Source organism: Antennarius striatus, chromosome 12 (assembly GCF_040054535.1).
Source record: "Antennarius striatus isolate MH-2024 chromosome 12, ASM4005453v1, whole genome shotgun sequence".
Classification (NCBI taxonomy): domain Eukaryota; kingdom Metazoa; phylum Chordata; class Actinopteri; order Lophiiformes; family Antennariidae; genus Antennarius; species Antennarius striatus.
This window is the reverse complement of record NC_090787.1, coordinates 15,257,994-15,278,756: the sequence shown is the minus strand read 5'-3', so window position 1 is coordinate 15,278,756 and position 20,763 is coordinate 15,257,994. Positions and strand designations below refer to the sequence as shown.

The window sequence follows — 20,763 nt, the reverse complement described above, 5'->3', positions numbered from 1 at the left end:
GGAAACCGAGAGATCCTGCTGACTTACATTTGTACTGGAGGTTCTACATTGATGGGCGAGGGCGTTTTGAGAGAGGGCGTGTGAGTGTGTATTCCCTCTGATATGGAACCGCTTTGATTAAAAGTGAATGAGGTGGCTCGCATAAAAAGGCACCAGGCTGGAATCCTTCCCAGTGATCTATAGAAACGTATATTCCCTAGCAACGCGAGTGCAGCTCCCTAAAGAATGCGTTGATTAGCCAGGCTTCTGCCATCCAGTGTCAGCCTGAGCCTCAACAGTTAACCCCCCCACACCTCCAGACTCAAGACCTATACAGTGCACTGCATGCTAAAAAAAATGTAGGTGAATGCTCACTCATTCCAGGAAAACTGTTTAAATGAATGCATGAATGATATCTGAACAGCAAGTGGTGAGTAGAGGGGCAAATCTAACAAATAGGGGAGGGGGGGGGGTTCTGCTCCCGCCACGGAGTTGTTTCTTTTAGCAAGGACGTCCTTTCTAAGCACCAGACAAAAGGTTAGATGCGTGCTTTGCATAGCAGAGACGTGCTGATCAAGCAGCGCTTCGGCGCGCCGCGACTTGTGATCGGCGTGTGAAAAAGGCTTCTGGATGCTGACCTGCGTGACGGATTTCTCCGGTCCTCTGGTCTCGTTGTGGCTGCAGTATTCCGGCATCCACTGGACGTGGTAGCGACTCACCAGGGGGTCTGAAAAAGGACGGGAAAAAGTCAGGATCGGCAAGAAAGTTGATTAAAAAAAACGTAAAGATGTACATTTGAAAGCATGTGTGGCAAATTTTTTGCAAAACTTTTAATTGAATTCCAAACAGGTTTCCATTCATAAAGGTTCAACTCGTTTTTAAAGGAAGGCATCAAATGACAACCTGTGATCAAAAGAATACAGAAGTGCAAAGAGAATAACACTTGGAAAGCAGAAGCACAGCTCCGCGCAGCAGTCGAGAGCGTGTTACGTTACATCACTGCACCCACTGAGCATGAAGCAAGATATCAAGAGACAATCAGACGCGCTGGGATGATTAATCGATGAGTATCGCTCTCAAACAGCAACGCTCCCGCTCTGAGGTCTGAGGACACGGCTTCCATGTTTGATCGCTGTGATAACTCTGGAAATAAAAAGAAACTTGCTCTTTGCGTCTGTGTATTTGCACCACGTTCTCGTTACCAGAACTTTTCCTTTTGTTTGCCGAAGCCTGAATCTCCAAAAAACAAACAAACGTCAGGCTTTGGATTCTCGTCGTGGTCCGACTGGGACCCGCCGACTCCCCTCAGCCTCCGGCGCTAACGTTCGCCTCATTACTGTACAGTAGCATTGTTTACCCGCCTGTCACATTCATCTCATGTTACCAGATTTATTATTAATCCCACTGTGCCCGACTGTATGTGAAATACTTTTTTAGATTAATAATTGAGTTATGCTATATTCGCCTCTTGGCATGGGCCTGGGTTCTAGTCGGGAGGGGGGGATAAAAGGAGTTCTTTGAAGGCTCAGATGCAGATCTGCCGCTAGGAGCCCCCGAGGTCTTTGGAAGCAGAAGAGAGGAATTAAAGGGAGCCAGGATATAAGGGAAAAAATAAACAAGATGTGCTTAGCCGGGTCTGATGGGGGAGAGGAAGCGGTGTGTAAAACAAGAAATGGGACAGGGAAGTCAGGTAGTGAGTGGAACCTCAGTGGCATCCGATAAATCATGACTAGGGAGGAAACACGCCACCGCCGGCCTGCTGCGTGTTGTCTGGGCGCTGGACAGACGATGATATATTATCAGTGCGGCGTACAGTACGGCTCTCTTTATCCCGCTGGAGACGACCCAGGAGTCCGAGCTGCTTTGGATCACGCAGACAACCACTGAGAGTATAATCACGGTTCAGTTAACCTGCTACTTTCGTCTGTCACACAAACCAGATGTCCAGCGAGTCTAACTCTCCCTGACATCTGCTTGTCTGTCTGTGTGTGTATGTGTGTGCCTGTTTACAGCAGTGGAGTTACGAGTGTTAAGAGTCGACACCAAGGTCGTCCCCTCCGACGATCGGGTGGCGCTGGCACACACGGAACCAACCAGCGCCGCAAACAAAAGACAGACAAAGGCAGACAGAGCGGGATTAACTCTGCTCTGCAAAACAGTGATTCTCAAGCTGTGCTTGATCCCCACCAGCTTTCACTCAGCTCTTTAAGTCCAGGCCAACTTTGGTAACAACTGTGGGCCAACAGCATCTTCCCCTTCTCACTCACTCTCACTCTGATTCAGCAGTTGGTGTCTCACCAGGCCTCTCCTTCAGCCAGGATTTGAATTCTTGACTCAAAGATGTGGAGTTTGGCTGAGGCGATGACATATATTAGTAACATAACATAGACCAGCGAATGGGACTTGACAGGCTACCCTGAGAGCGTGGCTTTCAAGGTTTCCATATTTCCACTCTCCTCTGGGTTTGAGGGGATGGATGCCGCTGGGACCGGCATTCCTATAGGCTTTAACCCGTTGCAGAGCCTCAGCCCACAGCCGGTTCTGTTCCCTATGACATCAGGTCTTGTAAAACAAAATGGATAGCTTCAACACTAATGCAAGGGTGGGGATCTATTAGATACAGCTGTCAATAAATCCCATTGAGCAGCCAAGCTATGCATGTTTATTGTTCTTTTGCTAAACGGTGGCCGTGCTCTACCAAGGCCCTGTTTACATCGGCCTACCCACAAGTCACATTACCCAACCGAGAAACACCGTCACATTTACTTTATTTACACCATCTCCTATCATATTTATACACTGGTGACTGAGGCAGTCATAACACTTCAGTACGGTATACATGTGCCGTAGTGATTGATGGGTATAATGGGGTGCTAACTGGATTCTGACAAAGCTATAAATCAATAGCAGAGTGCGTACCTCCCCGGTTCTTCCAGTAGACGCGGACCTGCAGCTGGCCGTCCTGGTAGAAGGGTGTGCCCACCTCAAGAGGGCCAGAAGGGCGTTTGGCCAAGGTCGGACCAAGAGGGGATATCTCCTCCTTCTTTGACTTGAGTAGCGATTTCACTGGGAAGAGAAAAGGAGAAATATTTGCTTCTGTAGCTAAGACACAACAGACACTCTGTTGTGGCAAAACTCTCCAGCATGGTAACAGAAACACACAATCATTTCTTTGTAAGATCACAGCAGTTATAGCTGGGTTGTTTTTTTTATTTTTTTATGCATAAGCGCGGTGTAATTTGATGGGTACGCACAGTATTAACCCTGCCAAGGTTAGAGGTTCAATTCCCTCGAGGGCCGTGCATGCTTAAAATGTACATACTCATAACACTGAAGCTTGGTTTGTGTTTCCTAAAGACACGGGAGCCCCAAATGAATGCAGATGTGCTGCCATTCCTGCTTCTTACAATTTTTGTGATGAATGTTTGCCTGAAGACGCAGTAATTTTGGAAGAAAAAAAAAAAATTACTCTCAAAGGAATACAAACAAATAAAAAGGAAATCATATTCAATCACATGTGGATCTGCATTCACAAAAATGCAGCTCTATGCAAGCGTTTCCGGCGGTGCACGCTATTACCAGAAACTCACTCGTCTATCCTTTGCCTGCTAGATGGTAACATAAGCTTGGTTGCACCAGTACTTCAATGGACCCTATTCATTAAGTGGAACACATGCACCCCAGTTTAAAAAAAAAAAAGAATTTTGTGTAAAACCTGAATATAAGCTTACAAATTCCCTGTTGATGACATGAACGGTTCGTTATACGATCCTGTGTTGTGGTCAACCCTGATCCATCCTTGAAGCTGTCCCTTAGAGGCTACATGTAGATGCTAGCAGGCTCATGATGACTAAACCAGGTTGAATATATCCATCATCTCAGCATGTTGGCACATTAACATCATATACTTGATGATGGGTATTACTAGTTGTTTGCTTGGCGGGGATTTTGACGATAAACCCAAACTGAAGAGAGATATTTTTATCTGATGAGAAGAGAGAAGATCACCATGGAGACTAAAATTCATTTTTAGAGGGAGATGGGAGTTTCAACTATCTATTCAAATAGCTGTTGAGACATTTACCCTCAAAAGTCAAACAAGCACTGGATTATAAGGCACACCTTCAATGAATGACCTATTTTAAAACCCTTTATACATTATATATTTAGGCGCATTTGGATTATAAAGCGCATTGTCGGTTTTTGAGAAAATTAAAGTCTTTTAGGTGCGCCTTATGGTATGGAAAATATTGGAAACCTGATGAGTAAAGAAAAATCAGGACCATCGTGAATATCTGTAGTTTTATGTCAATGCATGCAGCAGATATTAAAATATCCCACAACGTAAACCAAAATCTTGAACCTTGTGATAAAACCTCAAAAGAACAAGATAACTGGGATTAAACCAGGAACGTTTCATACCAATGAATTCAGTAGATGTTGACATAATGCCGATATTCCGTACTCGGTTTACCTGAGTCGTTATTCTGGGAGGTGCTGAAGTGCAGTGAGGCCTTGGAGCTCTTCAGACGCACCTGACCCCAGTAGGTGACGGCCTGCAGCTCCACGGTGTAGCTGCTGTTCTGCTGCAGCCCCTCCAGATCCACCCAACTCTGAGCCTGCACAAACACAGAATCGCACGTTGGCATTTGTGTGTTACCGCGCCGTCACTTGAGGCTTCTTTCAAAAGGCTTGTCATTGTCCCAGTGCAGTTCCAGCCCGACTCAGCGTGGGCCTGTGGGAAAACCCTGTTTATTGGGAACACATGTGGGGCTGAGGACGGGTATTGCAGGAGAGCCTTTAGGGTCTTATGAGGGAGCCGTGTTATCAGAACCTCCCAGGGTTTCCTCACCGTGTTTGACTCGCAGCATTCCACCACCAGCGTGAGCTTGATGAGTTCTTGTTATTGACTGTGCATGTTTTGACATTCCTCCACCAGTAGGGCTGCATTCAAAGCCCCGAGGTGCCAAAGTGGAAACCAGTAGTACATGTGTCAATAGGTGTCTGGTGTCTCCCACCTCCCATCGCCCCTGTGCTACATATGATATGGATTTCATCAACTAATTCAAGAGAAGACTCTACAAGGGAGTGTGTGGACGGGACAGACAGTCTGTCTGCAGGACGGTGTTGTCACAGGTACCGAAACACAATCCAGGATTTCCTACACGTTCAGATAGTATTTAGTAAAAAAAAAAAAATCGTAATATGTTTCTCTGCTTTGGTTAAAAGCATTCATACACATGATAAGACTATAATAGCATAGCAGGATAGGAAACCACTCATTGGCTGCCAGCAGTTTGTTGCAACTGATCTCCTCTGGCGGACTTTCTCCGACGCCGCGGACATTTATCGGTGTTTTCTTTCTGTTCTTGACCGATCGCAGGATGTTTCGCTCAGATTGACGCCGTGCTCGCTCACGGACGCACGCTGACATACGCCAACTGTGTTGTCACAACTTCTTTGTCGTCCTCTGATTCACCAGTCTTTGTTCCGTAATTGGATCAGTCGTCATTTAGGCTAAATTCCACGATTAGAAGCCTGATTTTCCCTGACAAGCTCCGCCAGACTGTCCCCCAGCCCACCAAGTGGAAAAACCTACAGTATTTTCCGCACTATAAGGCGCACTTTGAATGAACGGCCTATTTTTTTTTAAAAATTCATACATTAAGTACACTGGATTATAAAGTGCACTGGATTATAAAACGTACTGGATTATAAAACGCATCTGAGAAGTCATCTTCAATGAATGCTCTATTTTAAAACTTTTTTTCACATATGAGGCACGTTGGATTATAAGAAATTGTGAAAATTAAAGGCTTTTAGGTACGCATTACAGTGCGGAAAATACTGTAATTGATGTCTAGAGACCTCATCGGCAGCCCAGTGAGTTAAAAGTGAGAAATAAAAAATCAATCAATCCACATATCACTTCAGAAATAGCTGGATTACAGTATCGAAGGCTGATTAGGAGGAAGGAAAAGCTACGTGACATCAAGACAAGAACGTGAGTGTAAGAATGACCATATTTCAGTAACTAGCACATTAAAACTATGATTATCACCATTCATTCATCACCATTCATTATAATCTTTTCATTAATATAGACACCGACAACCATGAAGAACACTGAAGCAAACTGCTGCTCCACCACAGGCCTGAACTGATGTTTAAACAGCAGAGGCAGCGACAAGAGCGAGGTGAGGCTTTACCCCGGTGGTGGTCTTTCTCCTTTTCTTTTTGGACGGCATCATGGACTTGGTGTGTACAGTCCAGCTCCAGAACACTTTGTAGTGATGTACGGGGATATCAGGCTCCTCTGGCAGCGTCCAGTTCAGTCGCGCCGTCACCAGGCCTTCATCAGCCAGCGTCAGGTTAGCGACACGCAAACTGCTCGGGCAGGGAGGGGCGGAGGGATCTGAAGACATAATGAGGAGGGGGAAAAATTGCTGTCAGTGGCAGAAAGAAGAGTTGTGTACATCTGCAGACACTTAGAGACAAAGACGAGGAGGCCCTCTTGCTTCTTGGATGTGACAAATCTGAGGTCAGGGCACATTTTTCTGCAGGCATTATTTCAGGGTGAAGGCATTACAGGCCGGGACACCTTTCACCACTTGCGGGTTAACGTTCCAGTTGAGAAGGTGAGCCAGTGTGACGCTGTGTAAAAGTAATTAGTCCTCCGCTGACAATCTGCCATGAGATGTTATGACAGGTGTCATGTCACGTCCGTGACAGCATCCAGCGGGACCCGGAGCGCAGACGAGGGGTTCACGAACACATGCTGTTCACTTTTGGCGGTCAGCATTCCCATACTTAGGCTAGTGTGTGTGTGTGTGTGTGTATGTGTGTGTGTGTGTGTGAGCTGTACTCATATCTGAGTGCCCCAGCCTGCTGCCAGCGGCTATGTCAGCCTGGCGCAGGAGAAGAGGCAAGGAGAGGGGATAGCCCTTAAATGAGAAAATGATTCACGCAACAGTTCAGTACCCCCCCCCCCACACACACACACACACACTTCTTCATCCTCCTCCTCCATCCATCCTCCCACCTGAAACACATTTAGTCCAGTTCAAACACAAGCGGGCACATCGCTTCTGATGTTGGCTGCAGAGGATAAATAAGCAGTCGTTCCTTTTAAATTGCCCTTACAGACTGGCAGTGGTGCAAAATTGCAGTCAGATGATGTGGCGGTGCTGTGTAAATAACAACGGCATGGCAGAATGAGCAGGAGCTCATCAAATCCATGACAGCTTCCATCAATCTATCAATGCTTTGGCGCTGATTGGCCTGATTGGTTTTCATCCCTGCAGCAGGACCAGTGTTCCCACCTGGTGTCTGACAGCCATCCAGGCGTCTCTGGGGAGGGAACGCACACTGAAGGCTTGAAAGAACAGGTCAACACACACATAGAAGCACACACACACACACACACACACACACACACACACACACACTAATGCCTTTTTTATTTGGCAGAGGTTTTATGGATTTAGCAGGAGACAGGCATTATTTAGGACATCTGTTGTCTAATAAACAACCCCCATACAAGAACACATAAATAAAACGATTGATTTAAAGGCACTGAACTCGAGGCTGGACTGACGGCCGCGTGGCTCCCACTTTATGAGTCAAGCAAGCAGACAAGGTAGAATCTTGTTGCAGATCAGATTCAATCTAGAAGTAATATTACTTTTATTACAAACCTGCGATCAGTAAAAAAAAAAAAAAAAAAAGAAGCAACTATTGGGGAGCGCTTTAACAAATGCCATCTGCAGAACCACAGTCATTCAACATCTAACAAGCAGGCTGGAGGAGCTGACAACCCAGAACGCCATCAGAGCTTGTTCGCTAATCTGTGGCAAAGATCTGAAATGCAGCCGGGTTACATCACTCCGTCTGGACGCGGCGCAACACTCACTTTCACTTGAAACCTACAATATTTTGACTAATTCAGACACATTACGTTTTATATGACTGTAAAGATGGGGAAACTGTCCTGAAAGGGCCTGAACAAGATTCTGGTTGAAACACAGAAAAGGCCTTTTTTTTTTTTTTTTGCGTTGCACTCAGTCTCTCCTCATTACTTAAGGGGCTATCGGCATCAGCATACACTTAGCTGAATGGGTAAATGTATAAAAACACTTACGATTCACATTTAACGGAGGTAAAGAAGAAGATCAGCAATTTAAAACACGAATGGGTCTTTAATTAAGAAGTCAGTAAAACTTTAATTTGGCTTTACTAATTCGCTATAGGGTTGAAAACTTTGAGATCAGTTCCTTTTAAAAGCAAAAAAAAACAAAAAATCGCCTCGGCTCGCTTTAAAAATGTGTTTTAAGTAGTTAATGTATGCAAATAAAAGCTTCTAAACACATAATGCCTCTTTCTGTAGGTGAATATAAAAAATAATCTGGTTTTAAAAAGTGTTTCCTAAAGGCTCCACCTGCTCTAATGTCTTAACCACAGCAAATGGGAGTTCAGCAGATGTCAAAGAAAAAGAAGGCCACACACACACACACACACGCACACACACACACACACACACACACACACACAGACCTCTGGAGGAGCGGAAGTGTTTGCTGGGAGCGGTGAAGCCTCGGGTGCCGTGGACGTTGACTGCAGCCACTCTGAACTGGTACCATCTGCTGGCTCTGATGTCGGCCAGTTGGACACGCTCATCTGCAGTCTAAAAGGACAGACGGGGGGGGGGGGCAAACCACAGGGGTGAGGGTTCATGCGGGGTCGCGGCCCTCTGTGAGGTTGTTGCCACATCAGTCATCTGCGTTTTTCTCTTTTGCCAAACTTTCAAAGACATGGTGACTGTGAGGAATGTTCAACAGCGAGCAACACTTCGTCTGCATAGAGTAGCGCTTTCACAGCTGTGGCATGCTGGGACGTGCGAAGCTGAGATTTCTTAGCGATAAAAGAAACGATCACTCATGTGACTATTTAATGGGGATCCAAAAAAACAAACACTTTTCATCTCGCTGACGTTTTTGCATGCACCGTTTGTCAGATTTCCCTCACCTGCGCCACGGTCTGCCACTCAGTGGCATCGTCCTCGCTGGGGTGAATCCCATAATTCCAGCGGCGCTGCACCACATAGAGGACGGGTTCCACAGAAATGTTGAACTTGGAGGACCAGCGGATCTCCAGCTGACCTGACGGCTGCTCCAAAAACACCAGCTCCTTCCTCGGCTTCAGAGGAACTCCTAAACGTACACGCAAGGAAGACAAAAGCATGAAAGGATTTAATCTCAGGCTTGTAGGTGAACCATTCTCGGGTGGAAAATGAAATGACACTATCAGAGATCGACAGTTACAGATCTGAAAATGAGACATGACCTCATTGCACTCCATCCAATCCATGCTGTGGGTCAACAACATGGTCTTTCTACTGTGACAGACGGTGCTGTTTCCTGGCCGGAGGGACGTGTTTCGTTGCTGCGCTCCTCGGCGATGTTACACACAGCTTTCCACTTAGTCATGCGAGATGACGCGCGTAGCATCGCTCTCTCTTTAGCAGACGCGAAATACATCAGCGCAAACATACACGCGTACATGTTAAGTTAATTTGCCTCATTGAGCATCACTTTCAGCCTTTTAGAGACAAGAGTCGATGCGGCCATGTGCAATAAATTAGAGATTTATTATGTGCAGGACTCGGCAAAACGCTCCGCCAAGTCAGACTGACTCTGAATTTATTGCAGTGGAGACATAGTGAGTTGTTGATTGAGCGTCGGGCATAGTGATAATGAGATGGAGATTGGAAAAGCAAGTTTTGAAGTACAGGAGAATGCTGAATCCATCCCACAGTTCCCAATAAATCACCCAACACTTCAGACCTCTGTCACTGCTAAGCAGCCTACCACTGCATTTATCAACGGCGTCATTTGGGTAAACAACAAAATCAAGAGTGTGTTTGTATGCGGAGCGCTCGATCAATTTGTATCTCTATTCAGTCCTCATCCAGGGCATGTAAAAGTGATTGATTGAAGCATGTAAAATACTGCAGAGGGTCCTTGAGCCCGATGGATACGGAGGCGGCGCTTTTATTTCATCCCACTGATAACAGCTTTCTGTACACTAACAGCTGGGGGTCATTGTGTTGTGGTTTCACAGCAGTGTGTGTGTGTGTGTGTGTGTGTGTGTGAGTGTGTGAGTGTGCACGGACAGAAGTGTCACATTTCTTTACACCAAGGTAACCACAGCATTCCTCCTCACCCTCTGTCTTAACTCATCTTCCCACAAAGGCGCACAAGCACTCCTGCAAAGCGCAAAAAAAAAAACCACGCCGACACACACACACACACACACACGCACACACACACACACACACACACACACACACACATACACAACCTCTCTCTCTTCTTCCGCAGTATGTAGGAGGACAACAAATACACTCAGTATGCTCGGCTTGCTTTTTTTTCCAAAGATAACTTTCGGGTGAGTTTGGTTCCAACAATCATACAGAGCTCATTTTTCAATAGACACACTTTCCTCCAAAAACCATGATGTAACTCCCGCCGTGGCCCTGATCAAGAGCGCAGGATCCACTCACGTCTTAATCATGCCAACAATTACACTTGCAGGAATATAATTCTCAAAACTCACGCACATACTGTCATAATGATGGCTCTAATTACAGGAGTTGAGAAAGAACAGCACAGATACCGGAGGGGGGGGGGGGGGGGCTCCAGCCGTGTGCCGAGGACGGCTTGACGGACCGATGCTCTGGCTCGCCCGCGCGCGCGTGTGTGTGTGTGTGTGTGTGTGTGTGTGTGTGACAGTGTGAGGAATTAATTTCATTCTGACATCTACATTTTTCACTTGGTGTTTGTTTTGAACCACCCACCAGCTCCTCTTCGCAGCTCCTCTCGCGGTGGAGTGTGTGAATGTACGCCGCTTAGAATCAGAGGAGACGACAGGCCGCTGAGATGAGATGAAGAGATGAAGAGCCTAATAAAGCATTTATTTCTATCCGTATATGTGGTCTCACACCTCTCTGCGTGCACAGTGGACGTGTAATGGCACTGGGTTCTATTGATGTGAGGAAATAAGACGCTTTGTTAGACACAAAAGCCCAGTGGTGGGTGGGGTCCGGTTTTCTCCGTTTGCAGGGACACACACACACGGGCTGGGGGACTCCAACCTGAACACACACACACATACACACACACATACACACACACACACACATACACACACACATCTGAGAATGATCTCAGTGGGGGAAACGCTTCATTTCTCCCTGCTTGTGTTTGCTAATGGCTTCCAGCAACACGGCTCATCATGGCAAAAACTATGCACACACTCACACATACACACACACACACACACACACACACACACACACACACATAGAAATAATTATACACTTCAAACCATGACTAGCTAATTAGACCTTTAACACACGAGGACCAGGACAGGAATTCTGTTTGTACTTTCACCAAAATGTTCGGCGCGAGAACGCCGAGCTGACGGTGACCTTTAACGACCTCGGTATTTCGGATTGAACCAGCAGGTAGCCAGGCTTGATTTGAAGACCTCACCGCGCAGTGAAAGGCTTTTCTTTTCTGGCTCAACTGTGATGAAATTGTCAAAGTCACGCCTGCTTTCATCTTCTCCTCTCCGCCCCCCCCCCCCCCCCCACCTCCTCGATTAATGTGCTGTTCACCTTTGGAGCGTGACATCCACCATGAAGTCCCTCTGGATCTTTCCAAATCAAACATCAATGCTAGCATGCTTTTCTATGTGCACAAGCTCAAACTCCTGTCACATGATTCCCGTCTCCCTTGGCGACGTACAGTAACACACGCTTCCACTGATTCATAGACGACTAGTCCATCACTGCTGCGGTTTCTAAGCTTCATTTAGTCCCATCCTCCACCTCTCTCTCTCTCTCTCTCTCGCTTCAACTTCTCCCCAACTTCCTTACAGCCTTGGGCTTCCCGCAATTGTGTCCTGATAATGTATATAATGTAGTTTCAGCTCCCATCTCCTACTTCAGAGTCTCTTGATTTTTCTCACAAAAGGACTCGGTGCCCCCAGATCACCCGGCTGCCTGGAGCAGCACCATTAAACTGCTTTACTGGAGCAAAAGAATCCCGGGTCCATCTGCGTCTGTAAAAAAAAACAAACCCTCAAGCTTATCCAGTACATCCACCACTGGAGATTCATTCCAATTTACAGCAACATGATGGATGTGTCGGTAAGGCAGAATACACACAGAGGAAATAATGATGTACGATTCTGAGCGAGCTGTCAAGAGTCAGTCAAGATAATGTACAATTTGCATCGCTGAGATTTAAGATTAGTGTTCAACAGGGAAGAAATAATTTATTCAATGCCACTAATGTGATTTTTGCAAACTACAACAGTTAATCACACTGAAAACATGATGTTTGGAGCGAATGAACACCAGACTGTTATTGAATAAGATAATTAGAAGAGGAAGATTCAGCTGAAGAACTGTGTTGATTTGGTCCCTCTTGGAGATGTACTCTACAGCCAGACAGCACTCAGACAGATCAGACCTCCACCAGGGCCAGTCCTCCGTTATACAACTCCACATAAATGTAATAGTGCCATGATGACTCTAATAATACGACTACTTGACCATAAAAACCTGCCACTAAAGTTTGGAACCACAGAGGTTTCTTTATTAGCCTGAAAAACAAGTCTGGCACGGTCACTTTTGAAGATGCATCAAATGTGACGTTTAAATGAATCAGCAGAGCTTCAGCAGTAATTTGATTTTAGTTAATAAAGAAAGAATAGCATTGGTTCCTTAGCAGGGGCAATAATAATTAAATAAAGTTCATGAGAAGGCTGTGAGCCGTAGAACTCTTTCCTTCTTCTCCAATTAATTAACAGACGATTCTAATATGTTTCACAGATTATCCATCTATTTCCTCCTGAATCTGCAATGACTGACTTTTGCATTCACCTGAGACAGGAAAAAAATTAATCAGTAGCATTTAAAGCCATAGAATTTTCAGCACCTATTTGTTAATTACGCATCCGGTCGTAAATAAGAAACAAGATTGTTAATATGCTGTCATATTTCTGCCCAACTGGTGAAATGAAGTCTAGTATTTGCTCTTTTTTTTTTTTTTTTAATACTCAAGGGAAATGTTGGACCCTTAATGATGAAACCTGTTCAACAGCAACGATAAGCTGTAGATTCTGGTGGCATCTCTTCGTTCATCCATCACTACAGACGTCCCGTTTCAAATCACAGATCAGAAGAAGAAAAAAAACATTGTTGTGATTCGTTTAATGATCAGTTCCATTTACTACTTTGACATTCTGAAATGACCACGACTGGTTTTTACATCCCGCGAAGTGGTGAATTGTAATTGTCAGTGTTTGTGTGTTTGTCTGTCCGTCCGTCCATCCACCAAAAATCTTCACAACCGTTGCAGAAAGAAAGTTGAAACAAAAAGCACATTACTCGGGCAGCAAAGGGGATGAAAATGAGATGATGACCTTGAGAAAACTAGATCGAGGTCAAATTTCAACTTTTGTACTCATTGCGGGTGTGTAATCCTGAATGTACAAAAGTTGAAATTTGACCTTGACCTAGTTTTCTCAAGATCAAGGTCATCATCCCATTTTCATCCCCTCTGCTGCCCGAGTAATGCGCTTTTTGTTTCATCTGTCTATCTGCAACGGTTGTGAAGACTTTTGGAGGACTAACTAACGAACGAACGAACGAACGGACAAACGGACGGACACACGAACACTGACAATCACAATGCATCACCACTTTGAAGCTTTGGGATGTAAAAAAAAAAAAAAAAAAAGCAACATTTGCAGGAAGCCAGAGCCACAAAAATGTGTAGGTCAGGGTACAATGTTGAATTCAGGGGTGTCGCGGGATGTTGTAGTCTCTGACTGCCTTTTTAGTGTTTGTTTCCGTCTCCTGTTACAACACTGGATTCTCACTGTAATTCTTATTAACAGCAACTCCATTGAGCGTTTCTTCTTTCATTTCATTTTGAAATCAATTAACTGTTAAAACAGGAGAGGCTTTACTGTTAACTAATGATAGGACATTCCGTGCTGTCAAACGTTACAGCTGACGTCTAACACCCATTAAAATCCATCAACAGATAACAGTTCGTCAAGACTCCAAGTTCATCTTTTACTGAATGTCCAATGAAGACGCGGCTTGAGAGGCGACGGACTCATTAAAACTTATCATGAAACAACACGAATCCCACTAAACCCTCTGCATTACCTTTGTAGAGGTTCTTGGGCAGCTGGCAGGTGTGCCCACAGCCGTTGGAGCAGCACTTCTTCACAGCAGAACACTCTCCATCTTCCTCACAGCTCTCCACGCAGGCTGCTGCAAAACCGCTGGCCTTCTCCGGGGCGGGACAGTCGCCTTGCTTCACTCCCTCCACCGACTTCAGGAACTCACAACTCGTCAGACACTCGTAGTGCTTCTTGGGGAAAAGGGGCTGGAGAGATGGAGGAGGATGAGAAGGAGGTGGAGGAGGAGGAAAAATATAAGTCAGATGGATTTTTAAGTCCAACCTGCCCAGCTTCAAACAGGGGGCTCTGTGAACTAACAGGGATTGTACTGTTTACATTTCAGCTTGTGAGTCACTGGAGCAGCACGTACATTAAACACTCTGATTCAGCCTCACTGAGACTTACTTCACACACTTTTCCAATTTTTTTCCTCTCCGAATTTTCCCAAAGTATGAAAAGCTCAAACGCTTGTGTCTGAGGCGACCGCAGTATTTGTGGTAGTGGCATACCTCGCATAAATCCTGGCACTGGTTTTCCTTCAGGTCCCAGGATTCCTTGCAGGGCTCCAGGCACTGTGAAAAGGAGAAGAGCGTCAGTTGTTCAAAGAGTCAGCCACATCAAAGAGCCGCGGCGTTGGAGACGCTGCTCTCCATGCGCTCAGGCTTTGGCTCCCCCGACAGGCATTCGCTCAGCCGCCTGCCATCTGCATTTACGGCAACCAGTCACACCTCTTTTTGTTACAGATGTCTGGAACACCTTCAAGCGACACTTTTCTGGACAAAACTTCTACAAAACAAACAACAGCAAAGGGGTTGTCAATTGTGAGCACAAGAGCACACCCTGGCATCGCGTCTAGCATCCTACTGATGCCTTCTTCATGCCTCGACACTACCAGCCTACGAAGCTTCATACTGCTGCTGCTCCTGCACATGTCTGAGCCTGACCTGCTTTACCAAGCAGAACAGAGAGGACTTCACAAATGATTGGCTTGTTTAATGTTCTTGGGATTCCCTTGGAACAACGCAGGCAGGTCACCAAAAAATAATGGGATGATGAACATTAAGAAAGTAAGTTAACCAATCCTTTTGCTTGGTAAACTACATAACCTGAAAGAATCAAATACAAAGACTCAACAAGTTTTCCAACTAAGCGGTTCTGTTCAGATATGGTTTCATAACAACAGAATCAAAAAGTTGAATCCTTCATGAATGACAAAACTGAGGCATCAATTCACCTACATTCCATGTTTTTGGAGGTGGGAGGAAGCCGGAGAACCTGGAGAGAACCCACACAGACACGACGACAACATCCAAACTAAACAAACTAAAGGAATCAAACCCACAACCTTCCAGTTGTGAGGCGACAGCAGTACCCAATGTACCACTGTGCCATCCAGTGAGCAAACAAACAATAAAAAAACAGTTAAGCTGATGTTTCTTCTACTTCAGACACGACAGACTAGATGCTATGATGAAATATTTCTGCCCTCTGCTGTTAAAACTGGTCACAGAGGGTGTACATTACCCAAAATGAGGTACAATCCAATACACTTACAGAATTCAGCATATTGTTACCGATATCGGTTCAAAAGTGAACACCACCTGACCTGACGATAGAGACGCTGGGGTCTGCTTTGTGCCGACTGCCGGCTACTGAGAGCTGATGTGAAAGAGATGTGCAAAGCTCATTCAAACAGTCAGACCACTGCCAGCCTGCTTCTGTGCTGCACTGGAAGCCTCCCAAACCACACTAACCAGAAACTTGCCAAGGTTACTTATTCCACTTTATTTAGGTTTGACTCTGGGACAGACCTGAGACAAGGCAGAGCAGAACATTTTGTCGATATTGTTCCTTCAGGACAGCTCGCTGTTAGTGGGAGAAGAAGATTGAATGTGTGTGGAGGTCTGCCATCAGCAGAGCTCCACTCTTGGCCTGGAAAGACGTTCCTGAAAGAGGATCGTCATGATGTGATTGAATGTAGTTACTACTTCACCGTATTTAACACAACGCTGATGTAAGAAGTTTCACATCTCAGTCAGTGTGACTTTCATTTGCTCGGTCCATCATTATGACGCCATTGCTAGTGACATTCACATGATGAAACACGACCCCTACTTCTGGAGGAATACGCGGCAATCAGGTCCATGCACACAGTTCCCAGGCCTCAATTACACTCAACTCCAGGTTCCTGCTCTGCCCAGCCTCGTCTCGGGGAACCAAGAAGCTCCATGTGGACAGTTTGTTTAGTGTTAAAGAGCCAGCTCCAGAGAGTGGCAGAGTCTGTATTTTCTTAATTACTTTATAGTGTTATAAATGTCTCTCCTGTGATGATGTAAAATAAAACGTGCCAGAGGAAACATTAAACACTTCAGAGAGAATCTGAGTGGTTAAGACACATGAGCGTTAAACACGAAACCAACGAGACAAAACAGGAGGGACTACCTTGGAGATTTCAGATGACTTACGAGCTCAATCGCGATTAATGCCACTGTCCGGAGAGGCTCTGCAATTTTAATCATTATCAGCTATCAATAATGTGCTGACTTTATATCATATCATCTATTCTGCTCTCAATTGTGTCCTCTGAGAGCACGGCCTGTGGCGAAGATGAGCAGCAGCCTCAGCATCCCTGCCTCGCACAAGCACCACACTGGAACAATGAGGTGTTGAAGCAATAACTGTGTGCTACACCCGTGTCTAAAGGACGCTGCCAGCAGGCGCACATGTTAAAACCCCCAAATCCCTTTTACAAATCACTGAACATACACACATAAGCCTGGGGGATCAAGCTCATTTTGCTCATTGTAAGATCTTTTGTGCATAGACGAATGCATTCCACCGGCCTTCCTCCAGGACAAATCTTTTTTCGTCGAGTATCAACGATCACAGCTATTCGAGCAAAAATGGAATCGTTACCTCGAGATGCTCAGGCTTGCAAACCATACAGCATGAATTAACACAGCACATTGCGTACCGAGAAGATTGCAACACACATCAGAATGCTGGCTGTGTGTTTAGCGTCGTTTCACCATCCAAATCCTAGTTTTATCTCTCTTTTTTTTTTTCACTCTTCAGGGCAAAAGTTCTCCACACACAAAAGTCCTGTTAAGAAGTTCTATTTTAAGACGTTAGTATTAGGGGTGTTTTTTTTGGGTTTTTTTTTTTTTTGCTGAATGAGCAGATATATCATTAATGGCAGGTTAAGCATCCATTTGGAACAGCGAGAGCTCCTTGCAGGTGTGCTAAAAGCTGACGGATCTGTCAGCATTTCTTTCCCGGGGCCACGCCCACAGCCTGACATCAGAGCAGAGAACTGACAAGTGAAGTCTCGCCAAAGTAAAACGGATGGCTGGGTATAATTAAAAGGTGCTCCCATCAATCAGGCATCTGATTTCTATTTACTCTATTTGCTGCAAAATATAAACTATAATGCTGATGGGCCACAAGAATGCTTGGGACGGTGCCATCGCATTTTCTATGAGCTCTTGTGCAACTTCCTGTGGGGAGAGGGAGTACAGGTACTGGTACAGGTAAAAGCCTCTTTAATGTTGCTCAATCGTCCCACCTGTGCAGAGGGACGCGCCAGCATAGACATGAAACAAAGATTTGAACGCTTCATAGAATATAAATAAGAATTAATTATAACAGGATTACAGAGAAGTGAATTTTTAATTTTTTTTTCAAGCATCAACACTGTTTGAAAAATGTGTCCATAATAGATCACTAGAATAAACAAATAAACACTGGTTTAAGTGTAGGGAATATCATGAGACTGCAAGTAGCGTTTAATCATTTAAAACGACACCCCAACAAAGCATCAGCCCCACTTGTAACTAATCAGGAATCAACTCAAACAGACATGAACAGTGAGTTTACAGACTACACCCATTAATAAAAAGTCCATCACTGAGTCATCTCAGTTTCATGCTACACAGTTGGGACGACTGTGCAACATAAAAGCAGCTCACACATGTTTCCATGACACCCCGATGAAGACGCAGCTTCCATAGATATGTTGGAGTTCCTCTAATCCAACTTGTTGAGTTTTTTTTTTTCCAGAAATACTGTTTGTACCAGAGCACCCAAAGCCAAGGAGGCTCCTAGAGGAAATGCACCTGTTCTGTATTTTAACTTTGACCTTTGGAAGAAAGGAGAGTACACTGTTCATTAACCCACACGAAAAAATGTTCAAAAAAGAAGAAAAAAAAGGCTAAACCACTTTGGAATGACACATAAATGTTATCCAGAGACACCTGACGTTTGACAGTAATGGCGGACCCCTTGAGGCTCAGAGGCCTCCACGTTTACACGTTCTGATAGCCGGTGTTTGACGTCTGAGATCTCCTCTGGAAAAACACTCCACTGAACTGAGGGAGAGAATATAATTGAGCTGGACACGTCTCTTCTGGGTAACCCTCTCACGCAGCTTCCATCTGTTTGAATAGTGGAAGGAATGCATGCAATTATTCTACGTGATGTTAACATGTTTTCAAACTAATTTCCCCCTAAAAAGACGCTTTGATTCCTCTCTGAGGGGTAAATAAGAGCCTGCAGTTGTTTCTATGGAGCCGAGCTGTTAGTCTCAACAAAAGCATTGGAGTGGCTGATTTTTCCCATTGTCCTCTTATCTTCCTATCCAGTAGTGACACATCCTGCATGGTTAAGTAGGAACATCCATGGCGCTCTTTCATTCCCTATTTCACGCTGTAATAAAATGCAGCAGTTGTTACTCTGGGGGGCCCAGTGAGGCATTCTCTGGGGCCGATGAGAGAGTCGAGCTGAATGGGAGCCAGCGCCGCAGCCCATCTTCATATTTTCACGACTAAGACGAGGCAAAGATGAGGCAGAGGGAGTGTAGAGGGGTAACAGGGGGCGGGGAGAAGGCTCGGGGAGCAGGGAGACGTTGGGGGTTGCTGAGCACAGTTATCTCCACCTCCATCATAAAAAGAATGCTTACTGGCCCGAGTGAGCCACTGCAGTAAAATAACAAAGAAAAAAAGTGCATCAATAAAATGTCACGTCAGTGTTTCTTTAGGTTAATGAAGCATCAGCTGCTACCAGTTGAGACTGCCCCAGGCTTAACAATACACACTGTGTACAAAACAAAAGAGGGGCTATAATTCATATCCGTGCAGATTACATTCCGCCTGATAATACTTCTACAGTCGCAGGGAGATGAGTGAAGTGGTTAGGACTGAACCTGTTATTTAGCAAATCAAATTATGCAAACTAAAGCTTGTGGTTTTTCTGTTCTGAGGTTTGTCTGTGAGAAGTTTCTGTGGCGAACGCATCGATTCCAGTCCTTTATGTTAGAGTATAAAGCGATTGGCGGTGCGAACAGATATTCACTAGGTACCTCTGCTGACCCTTGGGATGCAACAGCAGCTTTCTGCAAATCTCAGATACGGAGAAATCTCTGTTGTTGATCATGCAAGTCGTAAATCTCACCTCCAATCTCATTGAGTTATAGCTATTTTTTGCTGTCCTGGCGCTTTTCACAATCCTATGTCTGGACTAAATTATTCCAGGAGCTCACAGCTCCTTGCTCAAATCTATCAACCCATTCAGGGCAAGTCACGGGCCTGTGCTCTGTCCTCTATGCGAAACATGCAGACTGTCATTCACGTCTCACTCCACTTCACTCCTATCGCCTCTTCTCCACTTCCCAGCTCTCCACTCGGCTCTTATCTGCCTTTCATTCTTTCTCCCTCTCAAAGCACGGCTGCTCTAATCAAGATAAATTTTAAAACTCATCTATTTTCTCTGTTTTGGCTGTCCATCTGCTCTAAGCCCACACAATCACACGTTTCCAAATCTCTATCTAAAGTCGATAGATAACCAGCAAGCTCAAGTTAAAGTGCAAACATACAACAAGCTTTATCACTTGATATATCGTCATGCAAACATGGCCAACTTTCACTTGCCAAAAATTTTATGAAGCCACGTCCCTGAAGACTCCAATTTCTTCTTTCTGCGATGATTTGTATGCGGGTCTGTGTGTGTATGAGTGTGTTTTCCTTAACTATGGTCAATGTTACGATGGAAGTGAAGTCACTGACACGATTTGTGTCTCTTGTTAGACAACTGCAAAAGCAGAACACTCATTTAATGAAGCAAGCCAATCAAAGACAGCGGGAAACACAAGACGCAATCCTCAAGAGACCTTCTGCTGCCTGAATTTGAATTTTCTTTTGCAATCCTGGCAGATGTGAGAGCCAGACAATAAGAATTTGGTCAAAGTTAGGGAAGAGTTGAGCTGAGGTAAACCGAGGAAGCAACAGCAAAGCCGTGACTGACTGCAAGCAGGCTGTCACATCCGCATACCTTTGACATTTCAATAAAGAGCAGGATTCGCTCAGTTCAGAACTCCTGCTTTGTACTAACAGTAGCTGGGAGAGCCTCATACCCTTTTGAAGTGCTGCGACAAACTAGATCTAACACCGTCTGCACAGGGAGCGCTGCACCAGCTGAAACACATGCCACCATTACAACTAGCTCTGAATAACACAAACATTTAGAAGT

At 45.1% G+C, this 20,763-nt stretch overlaps 1 protein-coding gene across 1 annotated transcript in view; it reads right to left on the bottom strand.

Moving 5' to 3' along the window:
• Positions 1-20,763, bottom strand: part of LOC137604956 (anosmin-1) — a 40,324-nt gene that overhangs the window by 4,213 nt on the left and 15,348 nt on the right. The window contains exons 3-10 of the mRNA XM_068329228.1: positions 14,751-14,813; positions 14,225-14,447; positions 9,004-9,188; positions 8,533-8,662; positions 6,189-6,394; positions 4,454-4,598; positions 2,899-3,045; positions 618-706 (exon numbers count right to left, since the gene is read on the bottom strand). Coding sequence (XP_068185329.1) covers positions 618-706; positions 2,899-3,045; positions 4,454-4,598; positions 6,189-6,394; positions 8,533-8,662; positions 9,004-9,188; positions 14,225-14,447; positions 14,751-14,813 — 1,188 coding nt within the window. The remainder of the gene's footprint in view (positions 1-617; positions 707-2,898; positions 3,046-4,453; positions 4,599-6,188; positions 6,395-8,532; positions 8,663-9,003; positions 9,189-14,224; positions 14,448-14,750; positions 14,814-20,763) is intronic.